This window comes from Lemur catta, chromosome 18 (genome assembly GCF_020740605.2).
Source record: "Lemur catta isolate mLemCat1 chromosome 18, mLemCat1.pri, whole genome shotgun sequence".
In the NCBI taxonomy this organism is placed as follows: domain Eukaryota; kingdom Metazoa; phylum Chordata; class Mammalia; order Primates; family Lemuridae; genus Lemur; species Lemur catta.
Genome location: NC_059145.1, coordinates 38861967 through 38879674, shown reverse-complemented (window position 1 = coordinate 38879674; position 17708 = coordinate 38861967). Strand labels below are relative to the sequence as shown.

At 54.5% G+C, this 17708-nt stretch overlaps 2 protein-coding genes across 5 annotated transcripts; one reads left to right on the top strand and one right to left on the bottom strand.

Annotated features, from left to right (window-relative positions):
* The first annotated feature begins 1414 nt into the window (after positions 1 to 1414).
* INKA1 (inka box actin regulator 1) lies at positions 1415 to 3249 on the top strand. 2 transcript variants are annotated; one of them, XM_045530209.1, is made up of 2 exons: positions 1415 to 1640; positions 2400 to 3249. In XM_045530209.1, the coding sequence occupies exons 1-2, from the start codon at positions 1590 to 1592 to the stop codon at positions 3204 to 3206; spliced, it is 858 nt and encodes a 285-aa protein (XP_045386165.1). In that variant the 5' UTR covers positions 1415 to 1589; the 3' UTR covers positions 3207 to 3249. The 2 variants fall into 2 exon arrangements, with proteins under 2 accessions (XP_045386165.1, XP_045386166.1); XM_045530210.1 differs by having other exon boundaries at positions 1589 to 1640; positions 2015 to 3249.
* Positions 3250 to 3417: 168 nt separating this feature from the next.
* UBA7 (ubiquitin like modifier activating enzyme 7) lies at positions 3418 to 12542 on the bottom strand. 3 transcript variants are annotated; one of them, XM_045530204.1, is made up of 24 exons: positions 12308 to 12542; positions 12055 to 12223; positions 11814 to 11948; positions 11619 to 11725; positions 11232 to 11322; positions 10992 to 11127; positions 10697 to 10794; positions 10458 to 10604; positions 9838 to 10020; positions 9543 to 9650; positions 9324 to 9404; positions 9092 to 9247; positions 8838 to 9003; positions 8552 to 8757; positions 8389 to 8453; positions 8114 to 8297; positions 7962 to 8036; positions 7564 to 7711; positions 6611 to 6693; positions 6241 to 6333; positions 5958 to 6149; positions 4289 to 4381; positions 4113 to 4213; positions 3418 to 3647 (listed from the first exon to the last, which is right to left on the bottom strand). In XM_045530204.1, exons 1-24 carry the CDS (start codon positions 12400 to 12402, stop codon positions 3518 to 3520), a joined length of 3042 nt encoding a protein of 1013 aa, XP_045386160.1. In that variant the 5' UTR covers positions 12403 to 12542; the 3' UTR covers positions 3418 to 3517. The 3 variants fall into 3 exon arrangements, with proteins under 3 accessions (XP_045386160.1, XP_045386161.1, XP_045386162.1); XM_045530205.1 differs by having other exon boundaries at positions 10697 to 10722; XM_045530206.1 differs by lacking the exon at positions 5958 to 6149.
* Between the last annotated feature and the right edge of the window lie 5166 nt (positions 12543 to 17708).

Below are 17708 nucleotides of genomic sequence, written 5' to 3'. Positions count from 1 at the left end.
TGCCCCTCTTTCCCTATTTGGTACATCTATGCAGCCAAGGCCCTGCCCTCCCTTGCCTGGATGAGGGCAGGAGTCTGCAATCCTCCTGCCTCAGCTTCCCAAGTAGCTTGGACTATAGATGTGCATCACCACACCTGGCTAATTTTTCTATTTTTTCCAGAGACAGGGTCTCACTCTTGCTCAGGCTGGTCTTGAACTCCTGGCCTCAAGCAATCCTCCCACCTCAGCCTCCTCAGTCATTGGGATTACAGGCATGAATCACCATACCTGGAAGGACCCTCCACTCTTATTATACACAGTCCTTCTCCCATAGCAGCTGAAATTATCTAAACAAAGGCCAGCCCTCTTCACTCCCTGCTCAAAGGCCCCCATTGCTTCTCATGGCACCAAGAACAAACCCCATATTCCTTTCTAGCATTGCTAGAGCCTAGTTTTGCTGACCTCTTCATTCCCTCCACCACCACCAATGACAGCCGCCTGGGCCTTCTTTATGTTTGGCCCTATTCAGCTCTTGTCCCTCAGGGTCTTTACACGGGCTGATTTCTCCACCTAGGTCGATCTTCTTGACCTCTCCATGATGGCTCAGCCAGACTGCATCCTGACGTCACATCCTCTGAGATTCCCCTCCCCCAGGGTAGCCCATCGCCCTCATTGCACGGTATTTTCCAAAATGTCGGCTGAGATGTCTCTTGTCTTCAGTTACACTGTACCCTTGAGCCTAGCCTGAGATCATACAGAGGCCTCCGGAGACAGGCTCCGACCATTCCAGCCAGAGAGCGCCCCCCTCCCCCAACCCTGGCAGCGATCCTCAGTCTGCACATGGTACCAGGCAGGGGAGAGGCGGTGGCTAGCCAAGCGCTCCGCGCTAGAGGGCTGTCCCGCCTAGTTCAGCCGGGCCTCGGGCCCGGAGAGCGCGGACTGGGCCTTGGCTGAGGCCCCTCCCCTGCGCTGCCGCAAGGTCCCGCGCTCTTCGAATCCTCAGAAGGGCCTAATCCCACTCCCGCCACTTCCATGGATTGTCGAGGCCAACCTCAAGAACAGGTTCAGTGGGTCAGGCCCCGAGTCGGCCACATCATCTCTGGGTTGGACAATCCGGGGCGCTCTGCTCAAATGCGGGCGCAGCACCGGGTCCCGGTGGCAGGGACCGCTATTCCATTGCAAATGGAGAAGATAAGGTCAGCGCATGGCAGCGACCTGCCTTGTGTCACGCAGCAATGCAGGGTCAGCTCAACCGCCCAGGCGTCGAGGGTCGGAGGCGAGACCCCGTCAGGCTTTCAGCTGCAGTCCCGCCCCTCCCCGCAAGAGCAGCTGTGGAGCGGGGAGGGTACGCCCAGGTTACTCACGCAGCGGGCCCGAGGGGCGGAGCCCTTTCACCCCGCCCCTCCCCCATTGGCTGCGGCGCCGGGGGCGGGGCGCGGCTGCCAGATGTTGGGGCGGTGGCGGCGGCGGCAGCTACGGAGAGCGAGGAGCCACCGAACGAGCAAGGCTGGGAGTTAGGGCGCTGCCGGCCGGCCCGCCCGGCCCTCTGCATCGCTCCCGCCCGGGTTCCAGGAGGAACGGGCAGGCCTGGTGGGGGCTCCAGCACGGACATGCACAGCGCTCGGCTTGACAGCTTCCTCAGCCAGCTCCGCTGGGAACTGGTGAGGCTTGGGAGAGGGTGTGGTTCGTGAGGACGCGTGTGGAATGCCAGGCTGCCGCCCGGCCGGAACAACCAACGTGTGCGGGGTCGTCCCAGTGCACCCATCGGAGACGGGAGGGGGGCGGGGTGGCGCGGCGCAGATAGCCCAGATGGCCCGCGTCGGGTTTCGGATAGTTGGGAGCTGCGCTGGTTATCGGGTAACAGCCACCCAGCTGGCTGTGTTGCTGGGACGGAGGGGGAGGACGGTGGAAGTGGTGCGGACTTCTTTTAGGGCGGGGCATGGAGCGGCAAGGGACTAAAGAGGTGCTGGCGCTGCTGTGAACGCCCCCTACCTCAGGCTGGCCTGTTCTTTCTTCTTCTCTGCCCCTCACCTAGCAAGCACTCTGTCTTTCTCTGAAAAACGCTTTGGGATTTGGGGAGCTGAATACCCCAAGAGACATGGGATGCCCCTCTACCCCTGGCAGGACCTACTTCCCCATTCAAGTCCACAACCCTGCCCGCCCGCCCGCCCTGGTGGCGGGTGCCGACTTGCCCGGCCCTGCGTGCTGCAGCCTGCCGGACTGCCACCACCAGGTCGACGGATGAGAGCCACACGTGTGCCAGCGCCCCCAAGCTGGCCCTGTGCTCACTAGCAGCCTTGCTGCCCAGGCCAATAGGCCTATCAAGCTCTCCTGGACCCTCTGTTCTCAGGGCTGGCCTGGCCAGGCAGGCAGAGGTGACAAGTGATATCTCTCCAACTTCTGCCCTCTCTTCCCCTCAGCTGTGTGGCCGGGACACAGGCTCACCCCCGATGCCTGGCCCCCTGAAGCCAGCCCCCAAAACTGGCCCGGGTGTGCAGCCCAGCCACCAGCTCAGGGCCTCAGATGCCTTGGAGGAGGACTCTGTCTGCTGTGTGGAAGAGGAAGAAGAGGAGGAGGAGGAAGCAGTGGTGACAGAAGACAGGGGTGCAGCCTTAGGGGGCCCCAGGGAACATGCCCTGGACTGGGACTCTGGTTTCTCTGAGGTATCAGGCAGTACATGGCGAGAGGAAGAGCTGCCTGTACCCCAGTGTCCAGCACCCCCAGCAAGGCCCCCTCATAGCCAGCGCCTCTCATTCAGTGGCCTCCCCCTGCCCAGCAGGGCCCCTGTAGCCAGCGTACCACCTGCCCGCCGTCCACGGCCCAAGTCCACCCCAGATGCCTGCCTGGAGCATTGGCAGGGACTAGAAGCAGAGGACTGGACAGCAGCCTTACTGAATAGGGGTCGCAGTCGCCAGCCCCTGGTGCTGGGGGACAACTGCTTTGCTGACTTGGTGCACAACTGGATGGAGCTGCCCGAGACAGCCAGTGAAGGGGGCGATGGAGGTGGGCACCGTGCCCGTGCTCGCCCCCCGCAGTTCCTACTTGGCCTCTCAGAGCAGCTTCGGCGCCGGCTAGCCAGAGCTCGGCGGGCAGCTATGGCAGGAAAGCGGCTATCATGCCCACCTCGCCCCGAACCTGAGCTGCCTGGGGACGTCTCACGCTTTGCAGCCCTCATGAGCTGCCGCAGCCGCCAACCCATCATCTGCAATGATGTCAGCTACCTCTGACCCTGCCCTCCATCCTGGGACAATAAAGGCTTTTTTTAGACTACCCTAACTCCTTACCTCTGAGGCTCCAGGAGGCAGCCTCAGCCCTCGGAAGCCCAGCCAAGCCAAGCAAATCTTCTAAAGAGCTTTTTCTTTCCCTGCGAGGGTCCCTGTTATTCCCATGTTACACCCATGTGCACTACTACCCAGTGTTCCATCCTCTCCACTATGCTTTCCTTCAATAAGCATTTATTGAGTGGCTACTGTGGGCTCAAGATGCAGGGCATGGGATGCAGGGCTCGATCGAGCCAGGTGATGAGGGGGCTGCCTTGTCACAGCTCATAGTGCAGAGGTGGGAAGGCAGTGTCCTCCTCCTCACCCTCACAGCTCAGCTCCAGGACCAGCACCCGCAGCCCAGGCTCAGGCACACGGCCTGTCACCTGCTTAACCAGTTCTGTCACCCTGGTGGGGGGGCGGGGTTTAGGGGAGATTGGGCAGGTGAGTAGTGGCAGGCAGAGAGCAGCCTGGCATGGACTAGCGGGCATTGGCAGCCATCAGGAGCCCAAGCCAAGAGCAGGAGCAGCTCAAGACAGGAAACATCTGAAACTATTTTAGGAGCAGCTGGCTGGGCAAGCAGGAGGCAGGAAGCCATAGGTCCCCTGGGACTGGGCTGCGAAAGGGGGGCTGTGCAGTGGGGCGGGGGGGGGGGCAGCGGGGCTGGCCAAGCAAGCAGCTCCTGAAGGCCCCTACTCAGGCTATCAGCCCTCGCCCTGCCCCCAGCCCATTTGCTGGCTCCATTTGGTGAAAGAATGCTTCAGGAAGGTGTGAGGGGCCCAGAATGGGATTGGGAAGAGGAAGGGCTGTGTGTCCCCCATTCCTAATCTCCAGGGACACATGGGGCCTGGCTAAAGCCAGGTGTGGGCTCACCTGAGAGACAGGTACTGAGCCTGCTTTTCAGGTGACCATCCTGTTGAGTAGAGCAGGGCTGGGCCATGCAGCAGCATTCTCACACTCAGCCCATGTTGCTCCTAGAGAAAGGCACGTCAGATGTCAGCTGGGCCAGGCTAGGCTGAGACTGAGGGCAAGGGAGGGACAGGGCACACCTGGAGATGGGCCAGCAGCGACTCCAGTGTCCTCTCAGGCTGCCCAGCAGGAACCTTCAGACGGTCCCAACAGGTCCACTTCAGGTGATGGAACTGGGGGGTGAGGGATGGGAAGGAGTGAGCGACTTCTTACACACTTCCCAACCCCATCCCAGTTACTAGTAGCCTTTCCTAGGGGAAGAGCTGGACTAGAGGCAGGAAACAGGAGCCAGGGGGTGGGGGGTGGGATCTGGGCCCAGAGTCTCAGCCCCCTCCCCGCCCATGCTGGGGCCAGCACAGGAAATGGGGCTATGGGGCCCGCACAGGGAAACAGACGATCCATCACACGGGCCAGTTGTGTTGGGGGAAGGATGAGGGGGTGGTGCTTCCTGAGGAAGCCGGAGCAGGGCCCCTGCAGTCTCTGATAAAACTGCTTGTTTCTCAGATACAGGCTGGGAGCTGGGGGCCACATCCTATCCCCCCTCCTGTACCGCCAGGGCCTTGGACTACTTATGGGGATACAGGGGCAAAAGGCACAGTGACCACTGGAGCCCTACTGGCCCAGAGACCCCAGCAAGGTCACAGCCCATAAAGGCCTCCTCTTCCTAACTTGTCTTTCCTTCCCTATTTCAAAAGTCTTGGGGTTCTGGTGCCTAGAGCTGAGGACAGAAGAGTGACTGTCAGACATCCAGAGGCCAGGACAGGGGGCCCTGCCAGTCCCTTAGAAAACACACTGAGGTCAAGCTGAAACTAGGCTAGAGGCAAGATGGGGGCTCCTTCCCCTCCCCCTCCACTCTCTGGACAAAGGCAGACTGTGTGCTAGTTAGAGGTGGGGTGCCTCACAAAGGGGCTCTGTGTGTTATGTCTGGAGAGAACCCAGGGCTGCTCAACAAAAGCCCAGTGCTGGCCCATGACCTCTGCCCTCTCCCCAGTGAGAGCATTCCCTCCACCCCCTCCCCTATGCCCCAAGGAAATGCCAACTATTGCAGAGCTTGGGCACACGGCCGGAGGCATTCACAGCCTTGCACTCACAGGAACACACACGCACACAAGCCGAGGAACACACTCACGTGTACCCACATGCACATCCATGCATACCGACATTGAGGAGGAGCCCTGCACTCCCATCTGGCATACAGATGTGCAAGCTTGCTGCCTCCATGCCCACACACCAGGGATGCCCAGACCCCAGTGCACTCACATCTGTGACATGAATGCATAGACACCCCCACACACACAGGGTTGCAGACCTCACACGCCTGGTAACAAGCCTAGTGCCCTTTAACTCAGCTAGGAAGGGGCAGGCTGGGGTCCCCATGCCATGCAGGGGGATGCGAGACTTTTTCTAGGGCTGGGGCCCTAATCCCCCTTCTTACCACCTCTTCTTCAGGGGTACGACTGGGAAGGAGGGGGCTGTGGGGGATGTCTGGCTCCACTAATGAGTTAAAGAGGCAGCTCCTCCAGACCCTGGGCTGTGAAGCGTTGGGGGGTGGGGATGGCTGATGGCTGCTTCCTGTGTCTGACAGGTCCCAGCCTGGCTTCATGGCAGGAAGGGGGCTGGAAAGAGTCTTGAGGACTCCCGCATAGTTGGGGTCCTAGTGAGAGCCCACAGCTAGAGTGGAGCCTATGTGGGTAGGCGCAGGGGAAACCCAGGCCTAGTGGGAGTAGGGGTGGGGTATCACAGACTCACTGTCTGAGTGGCTGGGGCTGAAGGCACCCAGCGGCTGAAGTAGTTTCCAGCCAGTTGCAGATAGCTGTGGCGAAAGGCACCAAGGGGCCGTGGCTTCCCCACCACCTTATACAGCTCCAGGCCCACCAGGCCTGCCACAGCTGCTGTAGTGGTGGCAATGGCTGGGATAATCTGGCCCACGATTCGCTTGCACTGCCAAGGACAGGAGCTTTGGTCTGGGCCCAAGGTCTAGGGCGAGGGTTTGGCCCCACCTCTAGACCTGAGCCCCAAGGGGCAGGGTTACCTGGGCACGATTGACTGGTGGGATCCCATAGTTCTGAGACCGTAGGCTAGACGCTGCTGCCACAAAGTCCACATGGAAGTTGCTGTCATCATCCTATGAGGCTCAAGTCACAGTAGTGTTAACACTGCAGCAGTGTCCCTCACCATGGCCAACTGTGTGCCACCGCACAGGCCTTCCCAAAATTCTGTGAGGTGGGTGCCCATCATCTCCCCATTTATCAGATGATGAAGCTGAAGTTTGGGGAAGGTGAGCTGCTTCCAGGTCCCTGATGGAGAACTTGGGCCAAAGAGCTCCAGAGCTACCCTCTAAGCTCCTGACCTTCCCCAACAACCTCCCTAGCCCAACCCCTCACTCCCACTTGGGCTCCCACCTTCTCAAACATCAGAGGCTTCAGGGGAGAGCCCATGTTCCAGACTTCCAGGACATCGCCCAGTTCCTTCAGCTGCTCAGGGCCTGTCAGGTGAGAAGGGGCATTGGGCAGTCCTTGGCCCTGTCTCCTGCACTCTTCCTGGAGCCTCATACCTATTCTTGGTTTCTGTCAAGCCTATCACTTACTACTCCTTTTTTTTTTTTTTGAGACAGAATCTTGCTCTGTTGCCCCAGCTAGAGTGAAGTGGTGTTACCATAGCTCACTGCAACCTCAAAGTCCTGGGCTCAAGCAATCCTCCTGCCTCAGCCTCCCAAGTAGCTGGGACTATAGGCATGTGCCACCATGCCCAGCTAAGTTTTTTCTATTTTTAGTAGAGACAGAGTCTTGCTCTTGCTAAGGCTGGTCTTGAACTCCTGACCTCAAGAGATCCTCCCACCCCAGCCTTCTAGAGTGCTAGGATTACAGGTGTGAGCCACCACACCTAGCCCACTTACTACTCCTTAATCAAATCAAGAAGCCCCCTGAATTAATGCTTCAATCTCCTCCCTAGCAGTCTCAGCCTTCACCCATGTGTGTGAGTGTGTGTGTGCATGCGAAATGCATGCACACCTGTGTGACTCTGTCCTCATCTGGGGGCCGTAGCTAGGTACTCCCCAGGGCCCAGTGGATTTTATTTATTTGTTTCTTTTGCTGAGAATCTGCTAAGAGAACTGAGACCTGGGGTAGGCAGGAGGGAAAAGGCCTGCTGAGGGACCAGAGGATGGGTCTAAACCTAGAGAGAAGCAAGGTCAGAGGGACTGAGAGGTAGTGGATTGGCTGTAGGTCCCCTAGACCCTATCTTCCCTCTGCAGCACAGGCTGAGGATAGGACAGGCTTCGGCCTTTGAGTGGCAGCATGGGGGACTAGGGCCAGGGGTCTCACCAAACTCAGCATAAGCCAAAGCTCTAGGTTACCAGTGACGATGTGGGCCAGATGCTGGGGATCAGCCTGTGGCAGCAGCTTCAGCAGCCCCTTGAGTGCAGTCCGGTCCTGTGAGCCAGGCAGGCCATGCATCTGGGCATACAGGTTGGCAGCCGCCAGCACATACAGGATGTGTGTGTCCTGCAGCCAGACCAAGAGCAGGAGCAGATGCATGATGCGAGTAAGCATGTATGGGTGCATGGGGTGGGGGGCGACTGCCCATTTGTGAATCTGTTTGAATGCCTGCCTCTGCCTCACATGTGGACACCCACGTGTGTAGAAGCATGGCTCTCTCTCAGCATTTGCGCATCCCTGCAGAATGCAGAGGTGCCGAGAGCTACTTTGAGGGACCACGTCTCCATCTTAGTGCTCCCTAGGTAACCCCACTCACTTGGCTGGTGTCAAACTCCAGGGGCTGGGGACACTGTTTGGGACCCAGCCAGAAGGGAGTTCCATCCTCAAGCACCTAGGGAAAGAAATAGAGGCCTCTGGGCTCAGCCTGGTGCTCCTGAGCCCTCAGTCTCCCAACCCTGGGCCACCCACTTTATCAGGTGGGAAGCGCCTCAGCAGCTGTTTGATGCCATGGTGGAAGCACAGTTGCCAGTGGCCAAGGGCCCACACCACGCAGTCTTGCCAGCTCTGTGGACGAACTCTCAGGACCCCCAGCACTGGCTGCAGTAAGGCCAGTGTCTGTGGCCCATCCATGTCTGCCAGGGAAGTGCATGTCCTGCGGAGAGATGAGGAAGTTTAAGACTGAGCCCCACAGACTCTCGTGCTTGGGCCCCTGGACTCCCATCTACCTCTGTTGGTGGCCTTACTGTTGGTAGTGGTTGATGATCTCTGCAGATCGTCGGAAGAGCCCCTCAAACTCATCCCGAGCCCACTGTGGAGGAGGGAGGAACGATGAGATGTCAGGTGGGGAACAGATCTGCAGCTGAGGGCTAAGCTACATGGGGTGGGGGTCTTCAGGGTGCTTCCCACCTGCAGGGTATGCTCGACTGTGCTGGGAAAGTGCCGCACAGTGCAGACAGGATACGGGGCATCCTCAGAAGCTGCAGCTGAGGCAGGGGCTCTGTAGGCCTCAGTCACATGTGGCATGAACACTGAAGCACTGCCCTTGGAGCCCTGCATGCCTGCCTCCAGCAGTGGCTTCAGATAGTGGGTACAGCGAGCAGCTACATAGTGCCCTGGCAAGGGGGCAGAGGGTCAGAAGTGGAGCTGGCACAGCCTTGGGCAAGGGGCTGAGCTCCAAAAATCCAGCACTCACGGGCCTGGAAACTATCCAGGGCAGCAGCCACACCATCCACCTGGGAGAAGAAGTTGTCCCCATAGATGTGCTCTGTGGTGGGATCCAGTGGGTGGGTGAGTGGGGTTACCTTTAAGTTTGGGTTCAGAATCTGAGCAGCTGCTGCAGCCACCTCTGCCTTGGGTCTCTAGGAAGAAGGCAGGAATATGTTGGGTGGGGGGCTATGTGGGAGGACAGTCTGGGACACAAGGGTGTGGGGAGGAGCTGGCACTCACACCAATGTCCTGGGGCCTGAAGAGGAACTGACGGCTGAGGTTGGAGCGCTCTACATGGTCCATGTCAGCAACAGTCAAGCCCCCGCTGCCTCCGGCCCCAAGGCCCATTAGGGCAAAGCCTTTGAGCAGTTCACAGCCAATGGCACCAGCACCCACCTGCTGGCAGTAGCAGCCTTAGAGGGCCTGGCCCAGCCCCCCCAAAAGGCACTCCCAACCTCACCCCACAGCTCACCAGGAGGTAATGCTGGCAGCTCAGTTTCTCCTGAAAGCTAGCCCCAAACACTGCAATTTGCCCATCGTAGCGGCAGCCTCTCTAGGGGACAGAGACAGGAGTCAGTGATGAATACTGGCCTGCATCTCCTTACACTGAGTTTTCTGCATCAGGACCTTGGGACCTTCCTCATGTTTCTCCCCTAGCCCTGATTTTGGACAAGGCTCCCCAGGCTCTCACCGGGGTGCAGTCCTCAGGATTGTGAAGGAGCTCCCCATCTTCCGGAAGACAATCGAGGGCATCAAAGTACAGCCACTGGTCCAGGGGCATGAACTTCCTGGAGATTGCCTAGGGGTGGCACTTCAGGCTGGGGATTCCTGCCACTTCCTAACCCTCTCAGATCCCGGCTGGAGGTTGCACCCAGGTTGGTGAAGCCTCCAGGATGGCTGTCTGGTGCTGGGCGCCCTCTAGCACATACATGGACCTCCCCATAACTTCTCAGTCGTCCCTTACCCCTGCCTATGCCTGTACCCACCTTCAACACTTCCTGGGCAGCCACTGCACCCAGCATGGTCGCCATGGGGCTCAAGACACCAGCACTACTCAGGGCAACTGTCCGCACTAGGACCTCATCCAGCGGCTCTTCCAATGGCTCTTCCTCTGTCCCCTTCATTGGTTCCAGGTCCCGGGCCAGCCCTACCACTGTCTCTGCATCAACCTGTGGAGTGGGATACTGTGGGCATAGTAGCCCCAGCCTAAGTGCCAATCCCCACTCCAATCCTTCAGGCAGCTGTCCACCCTGTTCCACAGAAGAGGAAGCAGAGGCCTGAGTGGGAAGGCCTGGCCCTATTGCCAGCCTGTGCCACACCAGAGGATGCCCATCCCCAGACAGCAGCCCTGAAGGCTTTGCCACCCTGGGTGCAGCTTCCAGCCCTCATCTGAGGGGTTAGGTTGTAGTAGGGGTCCCCATGATGTGTGCCTGGCTCTTCCATGGAACCAGCCTCTAGTCTAGAGGTAGTGTTTTTCATCTTCTTTTTATGAGTGGGGAAACTGCCTCTGGGATTCAAACTTGGATCTGGAATGGTCATTGTTGCCTTCTGGCAAGTGAAACCTCAATAAGACAGAGGCTGGGGTAGGGGTGACCGGGCCACTCACAACATCCCAGGGCTGGGGTAGCTGACCATTGAGGTGCTGGAACTTGTGTAGTGCACGGAAGGCCTGGTGCAGGCAGTAGGCACGGTAAACTTCTTGGGGACTCTGGGCCACCACACGGGGCTGGAGCAGGGCTGTGTCCAGGGGCTCCTGCAGGGGCACCTGGCTCAGCGTCAGGTCCATAACACTGCAGGCCCCTCGGGGTGCCCAAGCTCCCCCACCTCAGATGCACTTGTACTCACATGTCTCACAGTCCTGGGTCTCTTGACTTCAGTGATAGCCCCACCACGCAAGTAAGGAGAGAATGTTGTTGTGTCCCCAATCTCCAGGGACCCATCCTCTGGGGGAAATCCAGCCTAGTCAGTATGACCCCTGAACCTGAGTAGTTCCCACGCACCGTCCTGTCTTACATAAGTGTCCCAGACCTTGCCACACCCTGAGGAGGGTTGAGGGAGAACCTGTCCCCAGAAACCAGGCTGTCTTCGGCTCCCATGGAGCTTGGGCACCAAGCCTGGAGTTAGAACGGGATTGGCTTACCGCGCACGCGGATGGGCCGGGGAGCGCAGCCATTGAGCTCAACCATGCCCTCGATGCCTGAGAAAGTCACCAAGTCCTCATCACAGAAACAGTGGGCACTGGCCTCTCTCCTCAGAGTGAGAATGCCGGGGGAGCCCTGGGTAGGAGGTGGCTTGGCTCAGGGGTGCCTGTACCTGCCTCCCACAGGCCCTAGCAGCCCCTCCCTGGTCAGCAGGTGAGTGCCCACAGCTCAGCACCCACCTGGGAGATGTGCTGGATGGCAGCTGTCAGGGGTTCTGCCTCCGTGGGGTCCTGCACGGTGAAGTCCTCACCAAAGTCACAGAACAACTGCCTGGGATGGGGTGGGGTGAAGTGGCTCACAGGTTGTGGTTAAGGGTAGGGGACACTAGGTCAGGCCCAAAGGAATGCTAGAGGCTGGGAAACTAGAGTTTGAGAGGGTTACTGAAGCAGGTCTGGAAGCTGGAATGGAGGAACCAGAGAGTGAGACTGGGGACCAGAATCAGAAGGGAATGCTGGGATAGGCCTGAGGTGGGATGGAGGGGCATTGGAGCAAGCCTGGAGCTCGGGACAGCACTGGGACCAGTTGCTGGCTGTAATGTGATAGGCTGGGCAAGCAGTCTCACTCACCCCACAAGGCCCCACGTGTCAGCCACCAGAAAGCAGACTCCGTGCTTATGGCAGAAGGTGCCCACCTTCAGCTGCTCTTCCAGCCTGGAGGCAGTCAGCACCACCACCTGGGTGGACAGCATGATCAGCAGGGGAGCCAGAACCGCCTCCCGGCCCTCCCTGCTGTTGAAGGCTGGAGGAGGGCACTGGGCTGACCTGGAAGTCCAACAGCAGGTCCTCAGTGATGTCACCCGTGTGCACAAAGACCTGGACATCTCTGTTGAGCTGAGCCAAGAACTCTTGAGAGGCCTCTGCCCTGTTCCTTCCCAAGTCCTGCTCTGAGAGGAAAAACTAGGGAGAGACCCAGTAAAGCCTGAGCAGAGACTCCTCTTGGGCCCTGCTCCCATCCTGGTCTGGGAGCCCATAGCACCACCACCCCCGCCCCCCAGGCGCTTACCTGGGCAGCCAGGTCAGACCAGCAGGTGGGGTAGGGATCATGCAGAGTAAGGCTGCCTACACCCATCAGGACCAAGTTCTTGGCCACCTCAGCCCCCAGGCCCTGCAGGCCTGACAGCAGGACCTTGGCTCCCTGAATTCTCTGCATGGCAGGTGAGCCCAGCACATACCTGTCGATGGGAAGTAGGAGGGCAGGTAGTTGTAGATCAGAGGCCTCAAGGCCCTCCCACTCTCCACCCCACCTCAGGCCTCACAGCTGTCTCGAGTACAGCTCCTCATCCATTAGCTTGGAAGTCTCCAGGAAATCCACCCTCGAGCCTGGGGCTGAACAGCAGGCTGCCGTGCTCATAGACAGGGTCTGTGTGTGGGAGGTGGTGACAGCAGGGGCCAGTGCCTAGCTATAGCTAGTGCAAACAGGCACCAAGACCACAGGAGTGAAGGACAGACGCTACAGTGTTGTCATAGCTCTCTTCCTGGCTCCTCTGTCATTTCCAGGAAAGCAGAAGTGAAAGTGAAACCAGATTCTGAGCCAGCTCCTGGTCCTGCCTCCAGACCAGGACAGATGCCAACCCTAGGTGGGCCAACTGAGGTCTCTTGCCTGGGCTGAGTCCCAGAACCTCAGGAGATGGTCGGTCTCTGAGTGTTAGACCTGAGGGTGGGAGGCATGGGGCAGCCACAACCACGTCTTTGTTTTTCTTTTAGACATTCTTTTTTTTTTTTTTGAGACAGAGTCTCGTTGCCTGGGCTAGAGTGCCACGGCGTCAGCCTAGCTCACAGCAACCTCAAACTCCTGGGCTCAAGCAATCCTCCTGCCTCAGCCTCCCGAGTAGCTGGGACTACAGGCGTTCACCACCATGCCCGGCTAATTTTTTCTCTCTGTATATATTTTTAGCTGTCCATAAATTTCTTTCTATTTTTAGTAGAGACGGGGTCTCACTCTTGCTCAGGCTGGTCTCGAACTCCTGACCTCAAGAGATCCTCCCGCCTCGGCCTCCCAGAGTGCTAGGATTACAGGCGTGAGTCACTGCGCCTGGCCTAGACTTTTATTTTGAGGTTGCAAAAGTATTAATAATACAGAGAGGTCCTGCATACCCTTCATAGGTGTGTCCTTTTGCCTTCTTAGGAACATGGGGCCAGTTCTCTGAAAGATGCACCACTGCTCCCCACAAAGCTCCATAATAGCTAAATCAAGTGCTGTCATTAAGTTCTTTTTTGTTAAGTGAGGTGAAATTCATATAACATAAAATTAATCATTTTAAAGTATACAATTCAGTGGCATTGAGTGCATCCACAATGCTGTACAACCATCAGCTCTCCCTAGTTTCTAAATTTTTCATCACCCCAGAAGAACACCCTGAACATATTAATTAACACACATCCCCCACCCCCAGTGGCAAACATTAATATGCTTTCTGCCTTTAGGGATCTTTCTATTTTGGATATTTCATATAAAAGGAATCATACAAAATGTGACCTTTTGTGTCCACTTTCTTCCACTTAACACTTTTTTTTTTTTTTTGAGACAGAGTCTCACTCTGTTGCCCAAGCTAGAGTGCCGTGGCGTCAGCCTAGTTCACAGCAACCTCAAACTCGTGGGCTCAAGCGATCCTCCTGCCTCAGCCTCCTGAGTAGCTGGGACTACAGGCATGTGCCACCATGCCCGGCTAATTTTTTCTGTATATATTTTTAGTTGTCCATATAATTTCTTTCTATTTTTAGTAGCGATGGGGTCTCGCTCTTGCTCAGGCTGGTCTCGAACTCCTGAGCTCAAACGATCCACCCGCCTTGCCCTCCCAGAGTGCTAGGATTACAGGCGTGAGCCACTGTGCCCGGCCCACTTAACATGTTTTGAGGTTCATTGAAGTTGTAGCCTATATCAGTATTTCATTCCTTTTCATGGCTGAATAATAGTCCATTGTATTTATATACCACAGTTTGCTATGCATTCATCTGTTGATGGACATATGGGTTGTTTCCAGCTTTGGCTATTACGAATAGTGATGCTATGATCATTCTTGAACAAGTACTTGAGTACCTATTTTTAATTTTGGGGGATAAAACTCTAGAAGTCGAGTTCCTGGGTCATATGGTAATTGTGTTTAACTTTCAGAGGGACCAGCAAACTGTTTTCTACATTTTACATCCTCACCAGCAATGTATTGGTACAAGAGTTCCTCTTTATCCACAATGTTGTCAACACTTCTTCCTTGGTTTTTTTTTTTAGACAGAGTCTTGCTCTGTTCCCCAGGCTAGAGTGCCATGGCATCAGCCTAGCTCACAGCAACCTCAAACTCCTGGGCTTAAGCGATCCTTCTGCCTCAGCCTCCCAAGTAGCTCGGACTACAGGCATGCGCCACCATGCCCAGCTAATTTTTTCTATATATTTTTAGTTGTCCAGATAATTTCTTTCTATTTTTTAGTAGAGACAGGATCTCGCTCTTGCTCAGGCTGGTCTCGAACTCCTGACCTCCAGCAATCCTCCCGCCTCAGCCTCCCAGAATGCTAGGATTACAGGCGTGAGCCACCATGCCAGGTCTCTTCTTCCTTGTTTTAAAAAAAAATTACACCTATTCTAGTGAGCATGAAGAGGTGGTCTTGGCTGGGAGCGGTGGCTCACGCCTGTAATCCTAGCCGTCTGGGAGGCCGAGGCAGGTGGATTGCTCGAGGTCAGGAGCTCAAGACCAGCCTGAGCAAGACCCCGTCTCTACTAAAAAAAAATAGAAATAAAAATTATCTGGACAACTAAAAATATATATAGAAAAATATTAGCCCGGGCATGGTGGTGCATGCCTGTAGTCCCAGCTACTCAGGAGGCTGAGGCAGTAGGATCGCTTGAGCCCAGGAGTTTGAGGTTGCTGTGAGCTAGGCTGATGCCATGGCACTCACTCTAGCCTGGGCAACAAAGTGAGACTCTGTCTCAAAAAAAAAAAAAAGAGGCGGTCTTTTGTTCATTTGTCTTCATTCAGTAACATTTATTGGGTATGTCAGATGTGCCAGGTACAGAAAGCAGGGCTGGATTTTGAAGTAAAATGCTATCTTTCATAGACACCAAAAAGTATTTTAGGAAATTCAACATCCATTCCTGATTTTTAAAATTCTCATTAAAATAGGAATAGATGGATATTGAACAATTGTGGTAAAATATACAAAACATGTAATTTACCATTTTAAACACTTTAAGTGTATAATTCAGTGGCATTAAATACATTCACAATGTTGTGTAACCATCGTTACTATCTATTAGAAACTCTGTACCCATAAAATAACACTCCATTCATCCCTCCACCATACCTCTGGGAACTACTATTCTGCTCTCCCTATGAATTTGCCTATTCTAGGTAGCTAATATAGATGGAATCATAGAATATTGTCCCATTTGTGTCTGGCTTATTTCACTTAGCATATGTCTTCAGGGTTCATCTATGTTGTCACATATATCAGAATTTCATTCTTTTTTTACTGTAGTAAATTATATATAAGATGGAATTTACCATTTTTACTTTTTTTTTTTTTTTTGAGACAGAGTCTCACTTTGTTGCCCGGGCTAGAGTGAGTGCCGTGGCGTCAGCCTAGCTCACAGCAACCTCAAACTCCTGGGCTTAAGCAATCCCACTGCTTCAGCCTCCCAAGTAGCTGGGACTACAGGCATGCGCCACCATGCCTGGCTAATTTTTTCTATATATTTTTAGTTGTCCAGATAATTTCTTTCCATTTTTAGTAGAGACGGGGGTCTTGCTCTTGCTCAGGCTGGTCTTGAACTCCTGAGCTCAAACGATCCACCCGCCTTGGCCTCCCAGAGTGCTAGGATTATAGGCGTGAGCCACCATGCCCAGCCCCATTTTAACCATTTTTAAGTATACAGTTCAACAGCATTAAGCACATTCATGTTGTGCAACCTTCACCACCATTCACTTCCGGAACGTTTTCATCTTCCCAAACTGAAACTCTGTACCCATTAAGCAATAACTTTCCATTCTCCCCTTCCTCCATCCCTGGTAATCACCATTCTACGTTCTGTCTCTATGAATTTGACTACTCTAATTATCTCATATAAGTGGAATCATACAATATTTGTCCCTTTGTGTCTTCAGTTATGTCTTTGAGGTTTATTTGTGTTGTACTTTGTATCAGAAGTTTATTCCTTTTTAAGGCTAAATAATATTTCATTGTATGTATACAGCACATTTTGTTTATCCATTCATGGACACTTGTGTTCCTTCTATCTTTTGGCTATTGAGAATAATGCTGATACGAATATTCACGTACAAATACCTGTTCGGGGTCCTTGGTTTCAATTCTTTAAGGTATATACTCTAAGAGTGGAATTGCTGGATCATACGTCAGGTCCAGCCTCTTGGCGGGCTGTTGTCCTGTTTTTTTGGCTCCTTGCTTGGAAAATTCACAAGCAGGGCCAGTGCGACAAGAGTGACCACAGACAGGAAGCAATTCCATACAAACAGCTTTTATTGAGGAAAAGAAGGGACCTATACAAAGTGAAAATATGTTCCAGAGAGAGGAACACCATCAGTCTCCATAAGGGGAGAAAGATGTTAAGGACTCCCAGGTGGTTTCCTTTTATTGGCCTTGTCCGGGGGAGGGCTTACAGGGGGTGGGGTGGGGAATATTACCAGATGATTGATATACATGTTTGTCAGGTGTTCTACATTTTCCTGCAGTTCCTCCCCACCACCTTCTCTACCCCTAAGAACAACCCTCCTGGCCTATACTGCCACCTGCCTATTTGGTCCCTGCTTAACATTCCCCACTGAGAGACATAGAGCCTGAAAATCTTTGCGGTTTGGGGTTGAAGGTTCTGCAGCTGCTTTGAGCTGAACAGGGACGATGTTCTCCAGGCTCCATGACCTCTTTTAGAAGTTACAGATGGAAGTAACTTGTGGCCTTATCCAGCGGCTCCATGGGTGGTGGTATTACCTTGTTCAGGTATGGGGTGGAATCCCCGAGCTAGCATAAGCTTCACATAGAACTGTTGAAGCCTTGAAGACACACAAACTTAATAAGAAGATTAAAATGCATGGGCCAAATGTTAACAGGACAATGGCCACTAAAGTTCCCAGGAATGGTAATAACCAGGTCATACTTGGTAATAGTAAAAAAAAAAAAAAAAAAAAAAAAGAAGAAGAAGAAGAAGTTGCAGTAAGATGAAGAAAAATGAAATCATAATGGAAATATGAAAATTATGGGTGCTTGAAAATAGGCAAGCACAGAATTCTTCCTGCATGGCACAATAATCTAATATGCAGAAGATTCCAGCAAAGGCTAACATAAGAAAGATCAGGAAATATATGTAGGGATTTTTACTATCTGTGGTGACATAACCTGTGAGGCTTAATTATTTCACCTTTTTGAAGAGAACCTTTATCCCTCAATAGGTTCGCACTCGTAGGTGTCAGTTTCAGCATCCTTGCTGGTGTCTGGGCTCTGAGTGTGCACTGGTTTAGTTTCAGGATGTGTGCCCAGCTCTCGATTCCCTACAGTTGGACTCCTGTGGGGGTAGACAACAAGACCTGATATGGGCCCTTCCACAGGGGCTCTGGCTGACTGGTAGGTCTTCTTTCTTTCCAATCTTTAAGGAGGGTCCAGTCCCCTGCTTGCATGGGGGAAGTGATTTTCCCTTCCTGTGGGCCAGGCAGGACT